Below are 14792 nucleotides of genomic sequence, written 5' to 3'. Positions count from 1 at the left end.
GGCTCCTACCCTGGGGGTCTTTAAGAGGGGGCTGGATGAACACCTTGCTGGGGTCGTTTGACCCCAGTACTTTTTCCTGCCACAGGAGGGGGTCAGACTTGATGATCTGCACAGGTCCTTTCCGACCCTACCAGCTATGAAACTATAAGAGGTCTGATGTGTCTTTTAGTATCATTTGGCTTGTATGGCAATGTGTGTGGTAAATTCACTATGCTGGAGGTGAATGTTGTCTTTGTTCGCTGGAACAGCTCTAGCTCCATGGTACATATCTTTTGATAGTCTAGTGAGTGCATCCTGAGTCATCTCAGCAAAAATACTGGAAGTCAAAAGGATGTAACCAAGTTGGCTGTGTGCGCTTTGCTGTGAGAAGGTTAATGGAATAAGGATTCAAAAGTGGGATAGGGAGTAAAGATGTAGACAATGCACTGGAGTGGTTTCCATTAGCAAGATTTCTGCCACGACTTAGGGAGGTGGAGAGGACCTGGCAAGAAAGAACTGTGATGTTTCTTTTCTTTTCTTTTTTTTTTGAATAATTCCCTAAAAGTACAAGATGGAAGTTGAACAGTTGCTCTCCATCTTTCTAAGGACCCATAGTTGCAGTATCTTAAGTCTTCAGTATATCCTCGGGCTTCTTTTATTGTTGAATACAGGGTTTCAGTAAGCTTTGAACCATAGCATCAGTATGAAAAAGTCTGCAGGCAGCTGTACGGCATGTCATAGTAGTTGGAAACTCCTTTCTGTACATGTCTAGGTGTATACAATTCCTGACTGCCAGCCTGTGCCATCAAAAGATCATTGGCCTCTTTTTTATAAAAAGTGCCCTCCTAATAGAATGATTTCAGACAGCCTGTTCTTTATCGAGTATCCATTTCAAAAGGACGTAAATTTTGAAAATGGTTATGTTTAAACAGCGCTAGGATGAAGTAGTCTTGGAAAGAAACTGCTCAGTAAAGTGCAAGATTTATAATATACTAAGTTTTTCTGAAGACAGTAGGTTGAACTGCACAGATAACACTTCTAAGGTAACATGGGTTTATTCACATGGTTTATTCACATAACAGTGCAATATGGACTGATAAATACTTTACAGTGGGCAAAGGGCTATTGCAAAATAAGATAAACTCATTTTATCCTACTGCAAAGCCATTTACAGCTGCTATTCTCAGGGCAGCAGGCTGTTGGTGCATGTTGCGCTCAGGTACTGTTTATCAAACACATAGTAAAAATATCATTTGTGTTTCAGCCAGGTTCTATCCTAGCACATTTTTTCCATATTGGAAATTGTTTTATAAATTGGATAGGATAAATTAACATCTCTGAGGATGGAGTGGGTGGTTAGCAGATGAAATGAAGATGCTTGTTTGAAGTGTCTAAACAGCATTTTACTATTCTTCTCTAACTGACTTTTCTGGCGTGGGAGTAAAATCAAGTAGAATCAGAGCCCATGGCAGAGGTGATGTCTTTTATTAGCCCAGCTAAATATTTGCAAAAAAAAATTTCTTTATTTGCAAGCTTTAGGGCACAATTACCCTTCCTCAGGCATAGGAGAATGCAAAGATTGTAAAATTGCTCCTAGGTGGAAATGAAAACTCATATTTCACAGGAGAGTGGGAGGTGTTGTAAGGCCTTCTGGTTGAAATAGTTCATTTCAGCTCTCTGTTCTACATTTTACCTTTTCTGAAATGGCTGCAAGCTTTTGTGCAGGTACTCCATAAATACCTTTTAAGTAGCACTTTGAGACCTATTTATATGTAATACAAACTGTGTATAATATTAGTCTAAAGACAAAAGGCTCATGATTTATCATATAGTTCATTAAGCTGTCCCCACCTCCCTCCAGCAGAGTTAACAGCATTTCAAGCCATGGTGACCCCACAGCTCAGCGCTGCCCAGTTCGTGTGTGTACCCCAGATACCCCCCAGAAAGGATCCATGTGCTAATTAGCCCTTCCTCATCACTAGAACCAGGTGTTCTTATCATGAGTCCTGGGATCCTCCAAAATGTATATGCAGATGAGACATAGGGCATCCTGGTCCAGCTTCACCGCATGGAGGGACCACTAATCATATGAGAGAGGGGCTGACAGAAGGATTCTGGGTGAACTGTTTGGAGCCCAGTTTGGTGATGTTTGCCAGGCCATAAAGGCTGGTGAAGAAATAGGGCTCATGGGAAATGGAAAAGATAGGCGCAGCTCAGTTGTGGGAGTGAAGATAAAGTAAAAAATATATGCAATTTGGTGGCTCACCGTGAGATTAAAAAAGAATAGGTGCTGAAAGGGACTGCACTCAGTGGACACTAACATATATCTTATTCAGATGGGTTGCACCAGCCTGTCTTGGTGGTAGCATGTTTGTCCCATCAGCATGTTTGTCCAATGTCCATGTATTTTATTGGCATGATCGGCATTGGCTGCATTTAATCAGTGTCACAGTTTCCACTGCTGAGTATATACTGCTTTTAGCAGCAGTTCAAAGATGGACAACGTATTTAGTGAAATTTCCTTGTATGCAAATGTAAGACAAGGGGCTTTTTTCCCCATGCTGATTGCGGGGGGGAAAAAACTTGTATTCAAGTAAATATGGTACTTTTACTCTATGCCTTAGATAATATAAGCTGCCTCTTCCCTGCATGAGAGAGCAGTCATGCCATATGATATTCCACCTGCAGTTTATTTGGCTGGCTGTTGTGTCTTTGCAATGCCAGTGTCATTCCAGCTCATGCTAACGGCAATTAGATTGTCAGGTCTTATAATGGACTAATCTGAAAAGTTTTTTAGAAGGTACTGAACCTGTTTGACTGTCTTCCAGGTCCCAGCAGTAGTTACTGTATTTTTGCATCTTTCTTCCTAGACGCACCTGTTCTCTGTAGTGTGTATATCCTCACACCATGAGCATATACAGCTGTGATGACTAGTTCTTCAGTAATTTCCTCTGTTAACATTTTGGAGAATGGGCACAGCAGACACTCTAAGGACGTAATCTTGCAGGTCCAGCAAAACTACCATTGATTTGACCTCAATGTGGGCATTGCTAGGGCAATCACAAAGGCTGTCTGTGAAAGGTTTAATAAAGAATAAGGCTTTTTCTTTTGAGTGCACAGCGGCCCAGATTCTGCCCTCCTTTCCTCCTGTGCAATCCCATTCACATCCTGGGGCTTGCTAGATGTAACCAAGGGCAGAGAAGCTTCATGCTGAAGACCTGAGTGCAGCTGAGATGCGATCAACCGGAAAGGACATTTTTAAAGTCAAGTTGTTGTTAGCAAAGGTTAATGACACAGGAACAGAAACCTCCAGATCAGCCCCACAGCAGGCACGGCACATGCACAAGAAATGCAGAGTCTCCCATACCCATGGAGAGGTAGTTCAGTCTCCATGCCTCTAAACCTCTGCCAGGCTGTGGAGACTGTCAGCAAAGGGACCAGTCAGGGCCAAGGACAGGGCTGTTTGCTATGCCATGGACTTCCTGCCCACTTGGGATTTCAAGAGCCCTCATATTGGTAACTGTTTTCAGTCATTGCTAACCTGGGCTGGATTCCAAGCAGTGACCAAGCAGTGATAAGCTCCCTTATCATGTTACCAACCTCTGGCACCCAGTCCCCTATGCTATGCGAGTTAAGATTGCACGGTGTCCTCAAATGTTAATCCCTTGCCAGCAATTTATTCTGCGGGAGCAGATTTTTTAAAACTCCCTATTTAGCTTTTCATCCTGGCATCATGATAGAAAAAGTTTGTCTCTCTCACATTTCATAAGACTTGCTTGCGTACTCCCAGATGGGCTGGAACAGCCCCCTGGGCACAGCATATTCCAGGAACAGTCAGGTTCAAGGGAAGGCTGTGTTTTAGCATACTCAGAAAAAGTTGTTTTTGTCTGTTTCCCCATCGTCTTTTGCCATCCCGTTCCCAAGGGCTCTCTGGGTTGAATGCTAACACGCTCTATAAAATACTTATTATGCAATTTTCCTCACTTGCAAAAAACACCCGTGGGAGGGGCATTACAGCTTTAAAGGTGAAAAGTCACCCACAGACTAATGTGAAGGTTGTGATTGTTGTCAGCAGCATATTTCTTCATCCTGAAAGTCTCTGAGCCACTTGTTATTCCAGAGGAAGGGAGACGCTGGATGTTGCACCCCACCTGAAGAGCAGACGCAGGTAAATCCTTCAAATGAAACGTCATACAGCTGTTTTAGATGTTGGGTGCACTCGGAGCTTCCTGGCTAACTAAGCCACCTTCAGAGGGAAACAGGAGAGCAGCTGTGGCTTGAGTTACTTAACACTGGACAAGGTAGAATAATAGGGGCTTCATGCTTGGAACAGGCTGGAGTTGGGCTAGATAGGGGTGACAAACTCACCTAGGTGCTGGTGGGTGGATCCAGTGCTCGAGGTTCCTCGAGGGGTGGATCTGGACCCAGTGAGGCAAGCAGTGGTGGAGCAGGAGTTAATGGTGCTGTCATGCACCCCGCCACCCCGCGTCCCTAGCGGGGCTCTATTGCTGGACATTTGGTGGTGATCCCTGACCTCGCTGGTTCTGATCCCTCCGGGAACCAGGCGAAATGGGTCTGGGTGCATGATCTGAGCCATGAGCTATTTCTGATCCCCTGGTCTAGATGAACAAGGTCTTTCTGGCAGTGTAAATTGCACTGGTCCTGCAGGATGGATGAATTGATCATTTTTTAAAGTTATTATTTTTATTTGTGTTTAGATTGTAAATTGTAAAATGAACATGTTTAAGTAAAATTGACTTACATACAAAATATTTTAAGGATTATGCTTTTTATGGTCTCTTAAAATATTGATTAAAAATAAATATCCTGACTCCATGAGCCCCTGTCAAGAACCTTGAGTTACTTACTGCATGTTTTCCTATAGAAAGGGTGAAACAGAGACAAACATCTAACTTTCAAGGCAAACTTAACAAAGGTGGCACAAGAAAGCGTGTATTATTTTAAGGCCTGGAGTCCGTGGGGCGATGCGGGGGAGCTATTTTTACACTAGACTTGACAAACTCCTCACAAGTGTCTGGATCGTGCCCCAAGCCCCAGGAGACACCATCACATAACTCCTCAGGATTTGGGTAGCTTCATATGCCTGCTTTATGGCTTCTTCTTGCATGAGGTCTGCTGACCTCACTTCTCAAACCAGAAATATTTATGACTGCAGCTGCCAGGGAAACTTAATCCAGGCCATGGAAGAACACTGATGGGCCCAGTAACAACCAGCCATTGTTTCTGGGTACCATTCAAGTTAATATTTTGGTTTGTTTCCATGCACCTTGACACAAACAGGTACGGACAGAAATCCATTAGTTTCTCAATGGCCTCCCTCCTTGCCTCTAAACTCACAAAATGCTGCATATACAAAAGGTATGTGGGTTACCCAAGCAGGAGTCTTGGATTAGTTTTGGTTCTTTAGTTTTTCTGGAGGGGAAGCTGTAGACGAGCTCTGTTATAAGGGAGGAGGCAGAGGGATAGGGAGCAATACTGATTGTGTCGATGGTAGAAATGAGGACAGCATGGGAAGAAGGGGCAAAGCTTCTCAGAAGGCCGCCGCTAGTGAGCGTTGCAACTCTTGAGGAACTGGAGAAGAAGCTGCCATGGCTGCAGGTCCTAAAAGACTTGCTTTGAAAAAATTGACAAGCGATCCCTGTACCCCCGGGTAAAAAGGAGTGCATGCCATGTATAAAGGCTGCAGCAAAGAGATGCAAGGCCCTAGTCACAATGCTCTGAGAAATGCTCTTCAGGAGATGACTTTGAAGATGATGCTATGGACAGGTCTTGATAATCTGGATCAGCTGGTTAGTAAACTGATTTTTGTCCTGTTCTTGTGAACAGTCTATCATGCCTTGCTATGCTAATAATGATCACTTAGGTTATAATTGTCAGTATGGTGGATTACTTAAGTACCTCAAAATATTTGTATTACAAAATAAAGTTGGTATGTTTATTGTGGAACTACTTATCTATTCCATTTCTATAGTTACTGCTGGACTTTTGAAATAATATTTAAATGATTATTTAATATAATCAAACAACTTAGGTGAAGATTTCTTGTTTAAAAGTAAAGTTTTATTAGGACTTTATGAATCTGAAAATTTAAACATGATTCCCCCCCGCACACACACATAGACATACACCCTCTTCAGTATATTGCTAGACATAAGAGAATGAGTAGTTTTAGATAATCCTTATGATTTATTATTTTCCCTTTAAAACTGTGTTTGGAATAAATTAGATTTAAACAGCTGGCCGAGTACAACTAGCTGCAGTAAAAGGACCTTTGCATTTACAATCTCATTTTTTTTAAAGCAGTGCCCTGAATAAGACACAATGGGCATGTGGGTATGTCTACACATGCATTTACGCCATCTTAAATTCACTGCGCAGTAAATTACTTTGCAGTAAGTGGGAATAAAGTCAGTGTCTACACGTGCAAATGTTAAAGAGCATTAACATTGTGTGCGGACTGACTTGGGACTAAAGTTACTCCCAAGTCAGTCCACACACACAGTAGGCATGTGTACTTGTGCATTTACTGTGCAGTAACCAAAATTGCTGCACAGTGTGGGTGCGCATTTACACGTGCATGCCCGTACTGCATAGTAAATATGGTGACCTACGCTGACTTGAGTGCAAATTTGATACCTTTATCATGCAGATATCAAATTTATACCTGATTAGTTACTGTACAGCAATGCATGTATAGATGCCTTACTACTCAGTAACACTGTGTGTGTGGACTGACTTGGAACTAACTTTAGTCCCAAGTCAAACTATACACAGCATTACTGCACTTTAATGTCTGTATGTGTAGATGCTGGCCTTTTTCTGTTTACTCCTCAGTAATTTACTGAGCAGTAAATTTAGACTGGCATAAATGCACACATAGACATGCCCAGTGTTACTGAAGTAAGGCAACTACATATGTGTTACTGTGTGGTAACTAATCAGGCATACATTTGATAACTGCATAATGCAGGTATCAAATTTACACTCAAGTTGGTGTAAATTGCCATATTTACTGTGCAGTACAGGCGTGCATGTGTAGACATGCATCCATACTCCACAGTAATTTTGGTTACTGTGCAGTAAATGCGCATATGTAGACACACCGAAAGAGTAACAATTGCTTTTTTTTTTTACCATTTTGTTTGAAGGTCTAGTTTAGACTTAAAACTATAATTATGAGCATCCATCATCTACAGGGTCCATAACTTTGGAGTCACCTGCTGGTACTGTTAGCAGTGCTGCAACTAAACAAGTCAGACAGTAAATTGCCTGTATAAAAATAAAAGACTTCCTTTGCCTTCCAGTAGAACTCTGGATGAATCTGTAATCAGGACAGGCAGATTGCAGGAAGATTCCATAGATGAAAAGACTGGTCGGTTCATTTATACGACAAATTCTCCCGCATGTCTTGTCTAAAACAAACATTTCATTGACACTGTTCAGTCATTACCACCAGGCTGCACTCCACCTGATAAAGCAGGCATTGCTGTAAGTTTGCTGGATACAATACATGAGAAGGAAGTTGAAAAGTGTGCAGAAATACTGACAGGAAAAGCATTAATCTGAGTCTGACAGATGATAAATGGTACACAATGATTTGGTATTATGTGCTTATGTGACAAGAGGGCAGGCTTGCTGTCTTCTACCAACAGTGGGTGCAGATATTTGAAGGGTGTTGTGTCCTCTCTTCTCCAGACTCTCAGTTCTTACAGGTGTTAGTTTTGTCATATTTCCTAGTCCCCTAATAATTTGTGTTGCTCTCCCCTGGACTCTTTCTAAGTTTTCCACATCTTTCTTGAAGTGTGATGCTTAAAACTGGACACAGTACACCAGATAAAGCCTTACCAGTGCTGAATAGAGTGGAAAAATTGCTCTCAGTGACTTGAAAACGACTCTCCTGTTAATACAGTTTAATGTGTTATTGGCTCGTTTTGTAACAATAGGGCATCTTAGCAAATATTCAGCTTCTGATGTGCTACAACCCCCCATGTCCTTTTCCGCAGTACTGCAGCCTAGTCAGTCATCTGTGGGTCTGTATTGTTGTACTGAATTTTGATTAAGGGGTGACATGGATGGAACAAAGTGATATTGGAGGCTATTCCAGCCCTGAATCCCAAATGTACTGAGCAACACCAAAACAATTTATTAGGCCATTATGAAATGGATTAAGCAATACCAACACAAAACTCCAAAAAGTTTACAAAGGTATGCTCATGTAGGCCTTCCAAATGATGCAGTGACTAGGCTGGCCAGCACCCCAGAGGTTGCAATCACAGCAGCTGAGCGTTGTTTGCTTCTTTGGCTTCCCTAGCTTCCCAAGTGATCATCTTCTCCTGCATTTTTTTCTGTGGTTGACAAGCCTTCACCTACAGTGTTGTCACGGGTTCTTGCCAATGACCCCCCCTCACTGCAACTATCACCCGCTTATTTTGTTACCCACCTTCTGTCTTTCAATATTCTCATTGCTAGGTATGTCAGTTCTGTAGGTTATAGAAGTCAGCAGGAAGTAGGGAGCTCCAGAGGTTAAATATCTAACCCAATCTCCTGCCTGAGGCAAAGATCATCCCTATCCCAACCATCCCACACAATCATAATCTAAACTCTGCATAAGACTCCCCTCTAACCTGACACAACATAGACCTAACACCCTAACCTGCCACAGGTAAAGCAGGGGAACAATGGCAGGCAATGTCCTGCTGCTATATAACATTGTCCATATATGCTTAAGAGGTCCTGGGTAGAGGGCCATGTCCTCCACTACAGAGCAAGGCAAAATCCTCCACTGTCCATACCAATCTGGCCATGGGTAAAATTCCTTTCTGCCCCCAACTATGATGGTTGGTCTGAGCCTGAGTGGGGTGGGGGAGACCCTTTAGCCAGGAGCTTCCAGCTAGCAGGAGAATAGGCACAGCCCTATTGCAATCCCCAGCCTTAGCTGTAACCAATACTCAGTGCCTCTTGGGGAGGCTAAAAAACACCCTGACTCATATAGTTCAGCCAGGTCAGTCATCCCCTCAAGCCGCCTTGTGCTTGCCCTATATCCAGCTCATGGTATCGGGATGCCTCAAAATAGCATTGGTCATGTCAAGACCTACATGTATGTCTGTATGCAGTTGTTGCATCCTAGATGCAGGACATTGCACATATCTATATCAAATTTCATTCAATTCATGTTGGACCGGTTCTCTAATTTACCAAGGTCATTCTGAACTGTAATCCTACCCACCACGGTGTTTGCAACTGCGGTCATAGTGGTGTCATGAGCAAACCTGTGAAATACATCCTCAATTCCATACTCCAAATCATGAATGAAGACACAGAACAATATTTGCCCAGGACAAATATTGGGCAACCTAATTTAAGATCTCCCAATTAGACATGACTGGTTAATCCTCTCTTAAATGTGGCAGGGGGCCTTGATTCAGTTAGTCTCTGAGGTGCAACTCCCCCCTGCTTTCTGCCTGACTTCAGCCAGTAACCACCTCTCTTTCCTTGCCTTTGCTTATGACGATTTGTGACAAAAATCATAACAAAATAGATTTGACTACTTTGTCCCAGTTCTATGCTGGATTAAAAAGAAACGCAGAAGAACTGCTGCGTATGGCCGAACTGAATCGCTTGGGTAGACTACCGAAAGACAGCTGCTGCTGCCGTACTGAAACGTAGAAAGGACTCCAAGAGATGTTGAGGGAAGACCTACCCACCAATAAAGTGAAATTGCAGACATGAAAGGAGAACGTAGCTCAAGCACCTATGCCAGCTCTCTTTCTTGTCAGCAGTCTCAATCAGAGGAGGTCCCTCGCTGCTCAGGAAGATAACATGTTTATTAGGGCCTAGGCATGTAATAATCATTAACAGTCACACCCACCATAACACAGTTCTGGGCTAGCGGTGAATGGTCGGAGCTGTACAAACTTGCTGAAGAATGAAGGTCGCGCTCCTGAACTGACAGGCGTCACTAGCAAAACACTGGGAACTTGAGTGAGTGGAGGTGTTAAATCAGCTTTTGACACCAGGGAAGGCTGTTTTCTTCACTCCCCCGAACTCCTTCACAGGTGAGAACTTAATTTCATTTTCCCAAGCTAACCTGCAATAATCAGTTTACTTCACTGTTGACGATGAAGCCCTCTGTTCAATAAGACATTTAGTTGTGACTATGGCCAATATGTTGATAAGAGATGTGTATCCTGAACCTTTATGGCTGTATCTAATAAACATAGTGTGTTACATGCTGTTGTATCGTTAATTAAAGTCCAACTACCATCCTAAGGTGGCTGCTTGACACAAATCCTGAAACAGGTTAATTATCTAGTAAAGAAGCTCTATATCGTTCACCATTTTCTAACACCCTGAAGTTGCTCAGTTAATAAGAATTTGAAAATATTCAGCTTTGTAATTGCTTAAATAAATGCCTAGTTACAGTATACCCTGGTAGGTAGCAAGAACAACTGCAACGACAGTAAAATAAAGGTTTTTTCCAGTTGTTTTAAAACTTGTACCTGTACTGTTTGTATCAGCCACTGAGAGGGCACCTCTTGTTAGAGAATAACTGCAGTAAAAAGGGAAAAGATTCAAATCAGGGGTTTAAACTGAAGCTTTCCAGGTTGTGATTTAAATTAATCCATCCTATCTTAAGGGCTGCATAAGTGAATTCCTCATGGCTAACAGTATGATAAATATGTTTCCTCCTCAGTCTCATGTTCGCTACAGATGCACATGTTTGTATTCTTATTAAAATACCATTTCTTACCTGGCACAACTTCATCAGTCTGATATGTATCTGCTCCTGCAGTGAATGTCTTCTGGCAGGAGTTGGTGCGTGTTCATATAATACTGATTTTTTTTCCTACCCCTTGGACTAGCTGAAAGGAGTTTCTGTGCAATACTGGCTTTTTGTCCTGTTATTATTGCTTAGACTATATCCCACCTTATCCAGAAAGGTCCAGAGTAGCTTACACTAACAGATAAGCAACCCACTAGCTAGAAACAGGCAGGACTGAAAAAAACCCTGACCCAGACAGACCTGGGTCTGGCATCCTAGGACTAGCTCTTCCGTTTGCACGTGTGTCAATTTAACTAAACTCGAACGGCTAGTCCATGGCAGCAGAGATGAGCTTACATTGCTCCTTGCTCATAGGAAGGGAGTGTTGGCCACCATGAAGACCTCTGCCTTCAGCCTGCTCCTGTTTGGTGCCTTCAGCAATTCTGCCGCCTGGTAAGACCACTCAGCCACCCTGGCTTGATGGATCTCAATGGGGAGCGGGGAAATGGGGTCACAATTTTGATAATGACATGTTGAACATTGTGTGCTAGTGAGGATTTCTCCCTGCAGGGCCAGGCAGAAAAGCTGGGAGCCTGCAGACCATTTCTGGCAGACGCAGTGGCAGAAAGTTTACCGCCTCTTTGGTGCAAACGAACAGGCCATTTACTTTTCGGGTGAGTCGCTTTCAGATGACACTGTCCTCTGCATGGCACTACACTGGAAATGACTGCCGATCTCCTGAGACTCCTGTTTATCCATAGCCACCTGTCCCTTGCATCTTTTCTTCTCTCTGCCACAGGGACACTGCTGGTCCCAGTCCTTGTTTTTTGGTGCGTCAATGGAGTCTATATGGTGGCTGATGTGACCGGCAAGCCCAATTTCATCACCCGTTACCGAATTCAGCTGGGGAAAAATGACCCCGTATGTATTTCTCACTGTTTCCAAAGCTGAAGGAATAACTCCCACACTTCCTCAGCCTAAGGGGAGAGAGAAAGGGAGCAGGACCCTGCTCACTGTCTGAGGCTCTTCTTCACTAGGATAGTGGCTTGGGACCAAGGAGATTTCAAAGCCATTCTCAGTAACGCATTCTCTGCACATCCATGGGCAAGTCAGTCACTTTCTGTATCTGCTCCCATATCTGTGAAACAAAGCCATTGCTGTCTTCCTTGCACTTCATGTCTAACTTGCTCATGTCATTTGCAAGTATTTCAGGGGATGGGGCTATTTTTCTTATGTAGCTGCACTACCCAGACCTGGATCAGGGTCTTTGTGGGTTCGCATGCCATTAGTATAGCATGCCAGTGCCAAAAAAAGAAAAGCAGAGGTAGGAAATGCAGCACAGGGGGGTTCATAGGCAGTAGGTTTGGTAGTTCATAGGCACTTTGTGAGGAGGGAAGGGCTGTATCCTTTGGCCACCTGCTTTCAGGAAGGACACAGATGTCTAAGGGGAGGAAGGCTTACACGTTTCCTTTCCACAGGCCTTCCACGGTGCGCAGGTGCACCCGTGCCCTCCTCCCCACTGTGTGCTGCAGCATACTAGCTAGAACCAGGGGATTGCTTATATGCACCTTGCAGCTCAGAGGCTTCCTCATAATGAACAAACCTGTCTTTAATAGCAAACAAAGGTCTCTGGGTAGCTGTGATATCTTTTATTAGTATTAGTCTAGGGATATTGGCAGACAAGGGTCTTTGGGTTGATGTGATATGCAAAGTGAGGCGTCTGGCGTGCAGTTGTGCACTTGTCAAAACAGTCCAGGCTTATGTGTAGCTGTGTAAACACATTGCACAACACTGCTCTGCACCCATCATGACCCACTCCAAAAGCACTGGAGAGTCTCAGCCCACCGTGGGAGTTACCAGGCTTCACTAAAGACGGTTACAGCTTCTTTGAAGGTGCTGGGACAGGTGCAGAGGCCAAATTACACACCCCTGGCAGTCTGATGATCTCAAGAAGATCTGTATTAAGATCTGTTGGAAAGTTCAAGTTATAGACTAGAGTGCTTTAGCCACCAGTTCTCTGTTGGATGTCCCGCAGGTGTGAACCAGAAGCAGGCTGCCCTTGTGAAAGGAGGATCCTGAAACAAGAGGATCATCTCTGTTGAGACACATGGGTGGTTCTATCATTGTTTTTATTAGTGCAAGACAGAGCAACACCCTAGCAGCAGAAGGGATCAAGGAGCATGCCTGGGACTATGCCCCTCCTGAGAGACGGGGGTGTTTGAGTAGGTGCATGTGTTTGCCCTCACCCATAGTTGACTCCCATGCTCTGTCTCTGGCAGCTTTTAAATGATGGGGCGTGCCAGAAAACACCATGGCCAGGCAAGCCTTGTGACTTAGAACCAGAGCTATGCGAAAAGTTCCTGACCCAGTTTCAGCCCCTCCGGCAAGGAGGTGGAAAGCATCCTCTGCGGATGGTAAACCATGCATGCCTTGCAGTGAAACGCATGCCTGTTGACTTAGGCGTTCATCCCTTGCACCACCCCTGTTAGTTAACCACCAGCGGGAACCCCAGGGCAGCCAGAAAGTAGTGAAGCAGCCGAGCTATGCCAGTGTAAAAGGCCTGTGAGTCTTGACAAAGGGCCCCTCCTCTTAGCCCCAAACCCCCAGGGTTTCATTTTGGTCACCAAGCTCATCTCTCCTCTACTCGTATAGGTTGATACAAAAAAGCTGCTCCAGGCTGTTCGCACAGTGCTGTTTAATTTGGTCTTCGTCTCTGTCCCACTGGTGGTGCTCACTTTCCCCATCGTGAAATGGTGGGGGGACCCTTGCAGAGAAGAACTGCCCACGTTCAGATGGGTCCTCATAGAGCTGCTCATCTTTGGCCTGGTAGAGGAAATTCTCTTCTACTATTCACACCGGTAAGTTGGACAGGACCCGAGCAGGGGAATGGGCCTCTGTGCTGTTATAGCTTGAGACTGAAAAGAAGGGCAATGAAAATGGTTTGGGAGGCTGGGGCATGCAACTTGTGAGGACAGGCTGAGGGCACTGGGCTGATTTAGTCTGGAGAAGAGCAGACTGAAGGGGTCTTCAACTCCTTGCGGGGGGAGGGGGGTGCACAGAGGACGGAGCTGGACTGGTCTCAGTGGGGGCAGATGGCAGGACAAGGAGCAATGGGCTCAAGGTGCAGCAAGGGAAGTTGAAGTTGGATATTAGGAAAAACTTTCTCATGAGGAGGGTGTGAGAGAATCCCCTTCCAACCTCCTCTCTTTGGGGGTGGTCTGTTCCCCCTCTCACTCGCATGTGTCAATCAATTCAGTTGGTAGGCAGCCAGCTCACTGCCACTACCTATGCAACTGGCCTCAGGTAAGCTGGTGTGAATTTAACCTCTCTATTGTCTTGAGCTCTGACTTCATGACATAGGGGCAGGGGCTTACGCTCACGTCACTCCATTAGGTAACTGCAATGTTTTTCAAATTAATTGGCTGGCATCAAATGGCACCTGTCCCTGCCTGGGTCCAGGTAGTGAGGTCAGGAGGGCTATTTAAGAGGGTCCCTCCAGGAAGAATGGGGAGACATTTTAAAACACAGAGAAGCAGGGACCACCATAGCTCTCTCATTTGCTGGATGCAGAAGTGAGTAACTGAACAGAAACTTAACTAGGAACTTAGTTGACTGTAATATAGTCGCATATCAAAAGGCTGACAAGCTACTCAGATTTGCTCAAGGATGGTTCTCTTTCTATATTTTGCTATTGGTATTCCTTCCCCACCCTATCTCTCTTGGATCAATAAATCTACCTATTTTAGCACCCCCTCGCTGTGTGTGCTTAAGAGGGAAGGGACCTGCTAAAGTGGGCTCAGCAATTTTACTTTCCTCCTGAATGGGAGGCTGCTGGTGACAGCTTCAGGCTAATAGAAGCACCCCAATCCCAAGGCGTACAGGGCCTGTGTATCCCAGGTCGCACAGTGTCTAGCCAAAGACCTGAGTCCAGGTGGTGGCAGCGGTACCCCAGGCTTCCAAGTGTGTTCCAGGGAGGGGATCGGCCAGATGTGAGCCACCCCAAGGGAGGCACTTGAAACTTTTGGTTTTG

General features: G+C 44.5%; 1 protein-coding gene and 1 long non-coding RNA gene across 3 annotated transcripts in view; one reads left to right on the top strand and one right to left on the bottom strand.

Moving 5' to 3' along the window:
* Positions 1 to 3928: 3928 nt before the first annotated feature.
* FAXDC2 (fatty acid hydroxylase domain containing 2) overlaps positions 3929 to 14792 on the top strand; it is a 14688-nt gene continuing 3824 nt past the window's right edge. Inside the window, exons 1-5 of one of the 2 annotated variants that reach the window (XM_019535267.1) lie at positions 3929 to 4147; positions 11138 to 11215; positions 11333 to 11436; positions 11562 to 11683; positions 13415 to 13620. In XM_019535267.1, the coding sequence (XP_019390812.1) occupies positions 11157 to 11215; positions 11333 to 11436; positions 11562 to 11683; positions 13415 to 13620 (491 nt within the window). In that variant the 5' untranslated portion in view covers positions 3929 to 4147; positions 11138 to 11156. Of the gene's footprint in view, positions 4148 to 9828; positions 10056 to 11137; positions 11216 to 11332; positions 11437 to 11561; positions 11684 to 13414; positions 13621 to 14792 lie in introns of those variants that run through there. The other variant, XM_019535268.1, reaches the window with a different exon arrangement.
* Positions 8689 to 14792, bottom strand: part of LOC109310196 — a 14896-nt gene continuing 8792 nt past the window's right edge. Inside the window, exon 3 of the long non-coding RNA XR_002101154.1 lies at positions 8689 to 8699. This is a non-coding gene — a long non-coding RNA (uncharacterized LOC109310196). The remainder of the gene's footprint in view (positions 8700 to 14792) is intronic.

This window comes from Crocodylus porosus, unplaced genomic scaffold (assembly GCF_001723895.1).
Source record: "Crocodylus porosus isolate Cpor-Errol unplaced genomic scaffold, CroPor_comp1, whole genome shotgun sequence".
NCBI classification, from domain to species: Eukaryota; Metazoa; Chordata; order Crocodylia; family Crocodylidae; genus Crocodylus; species Crocodylus porosus.
Note: the sequence above shows the minus strand (reverse complement) of the source record. Positions and strands in the feature narration are given on the sequence as shown.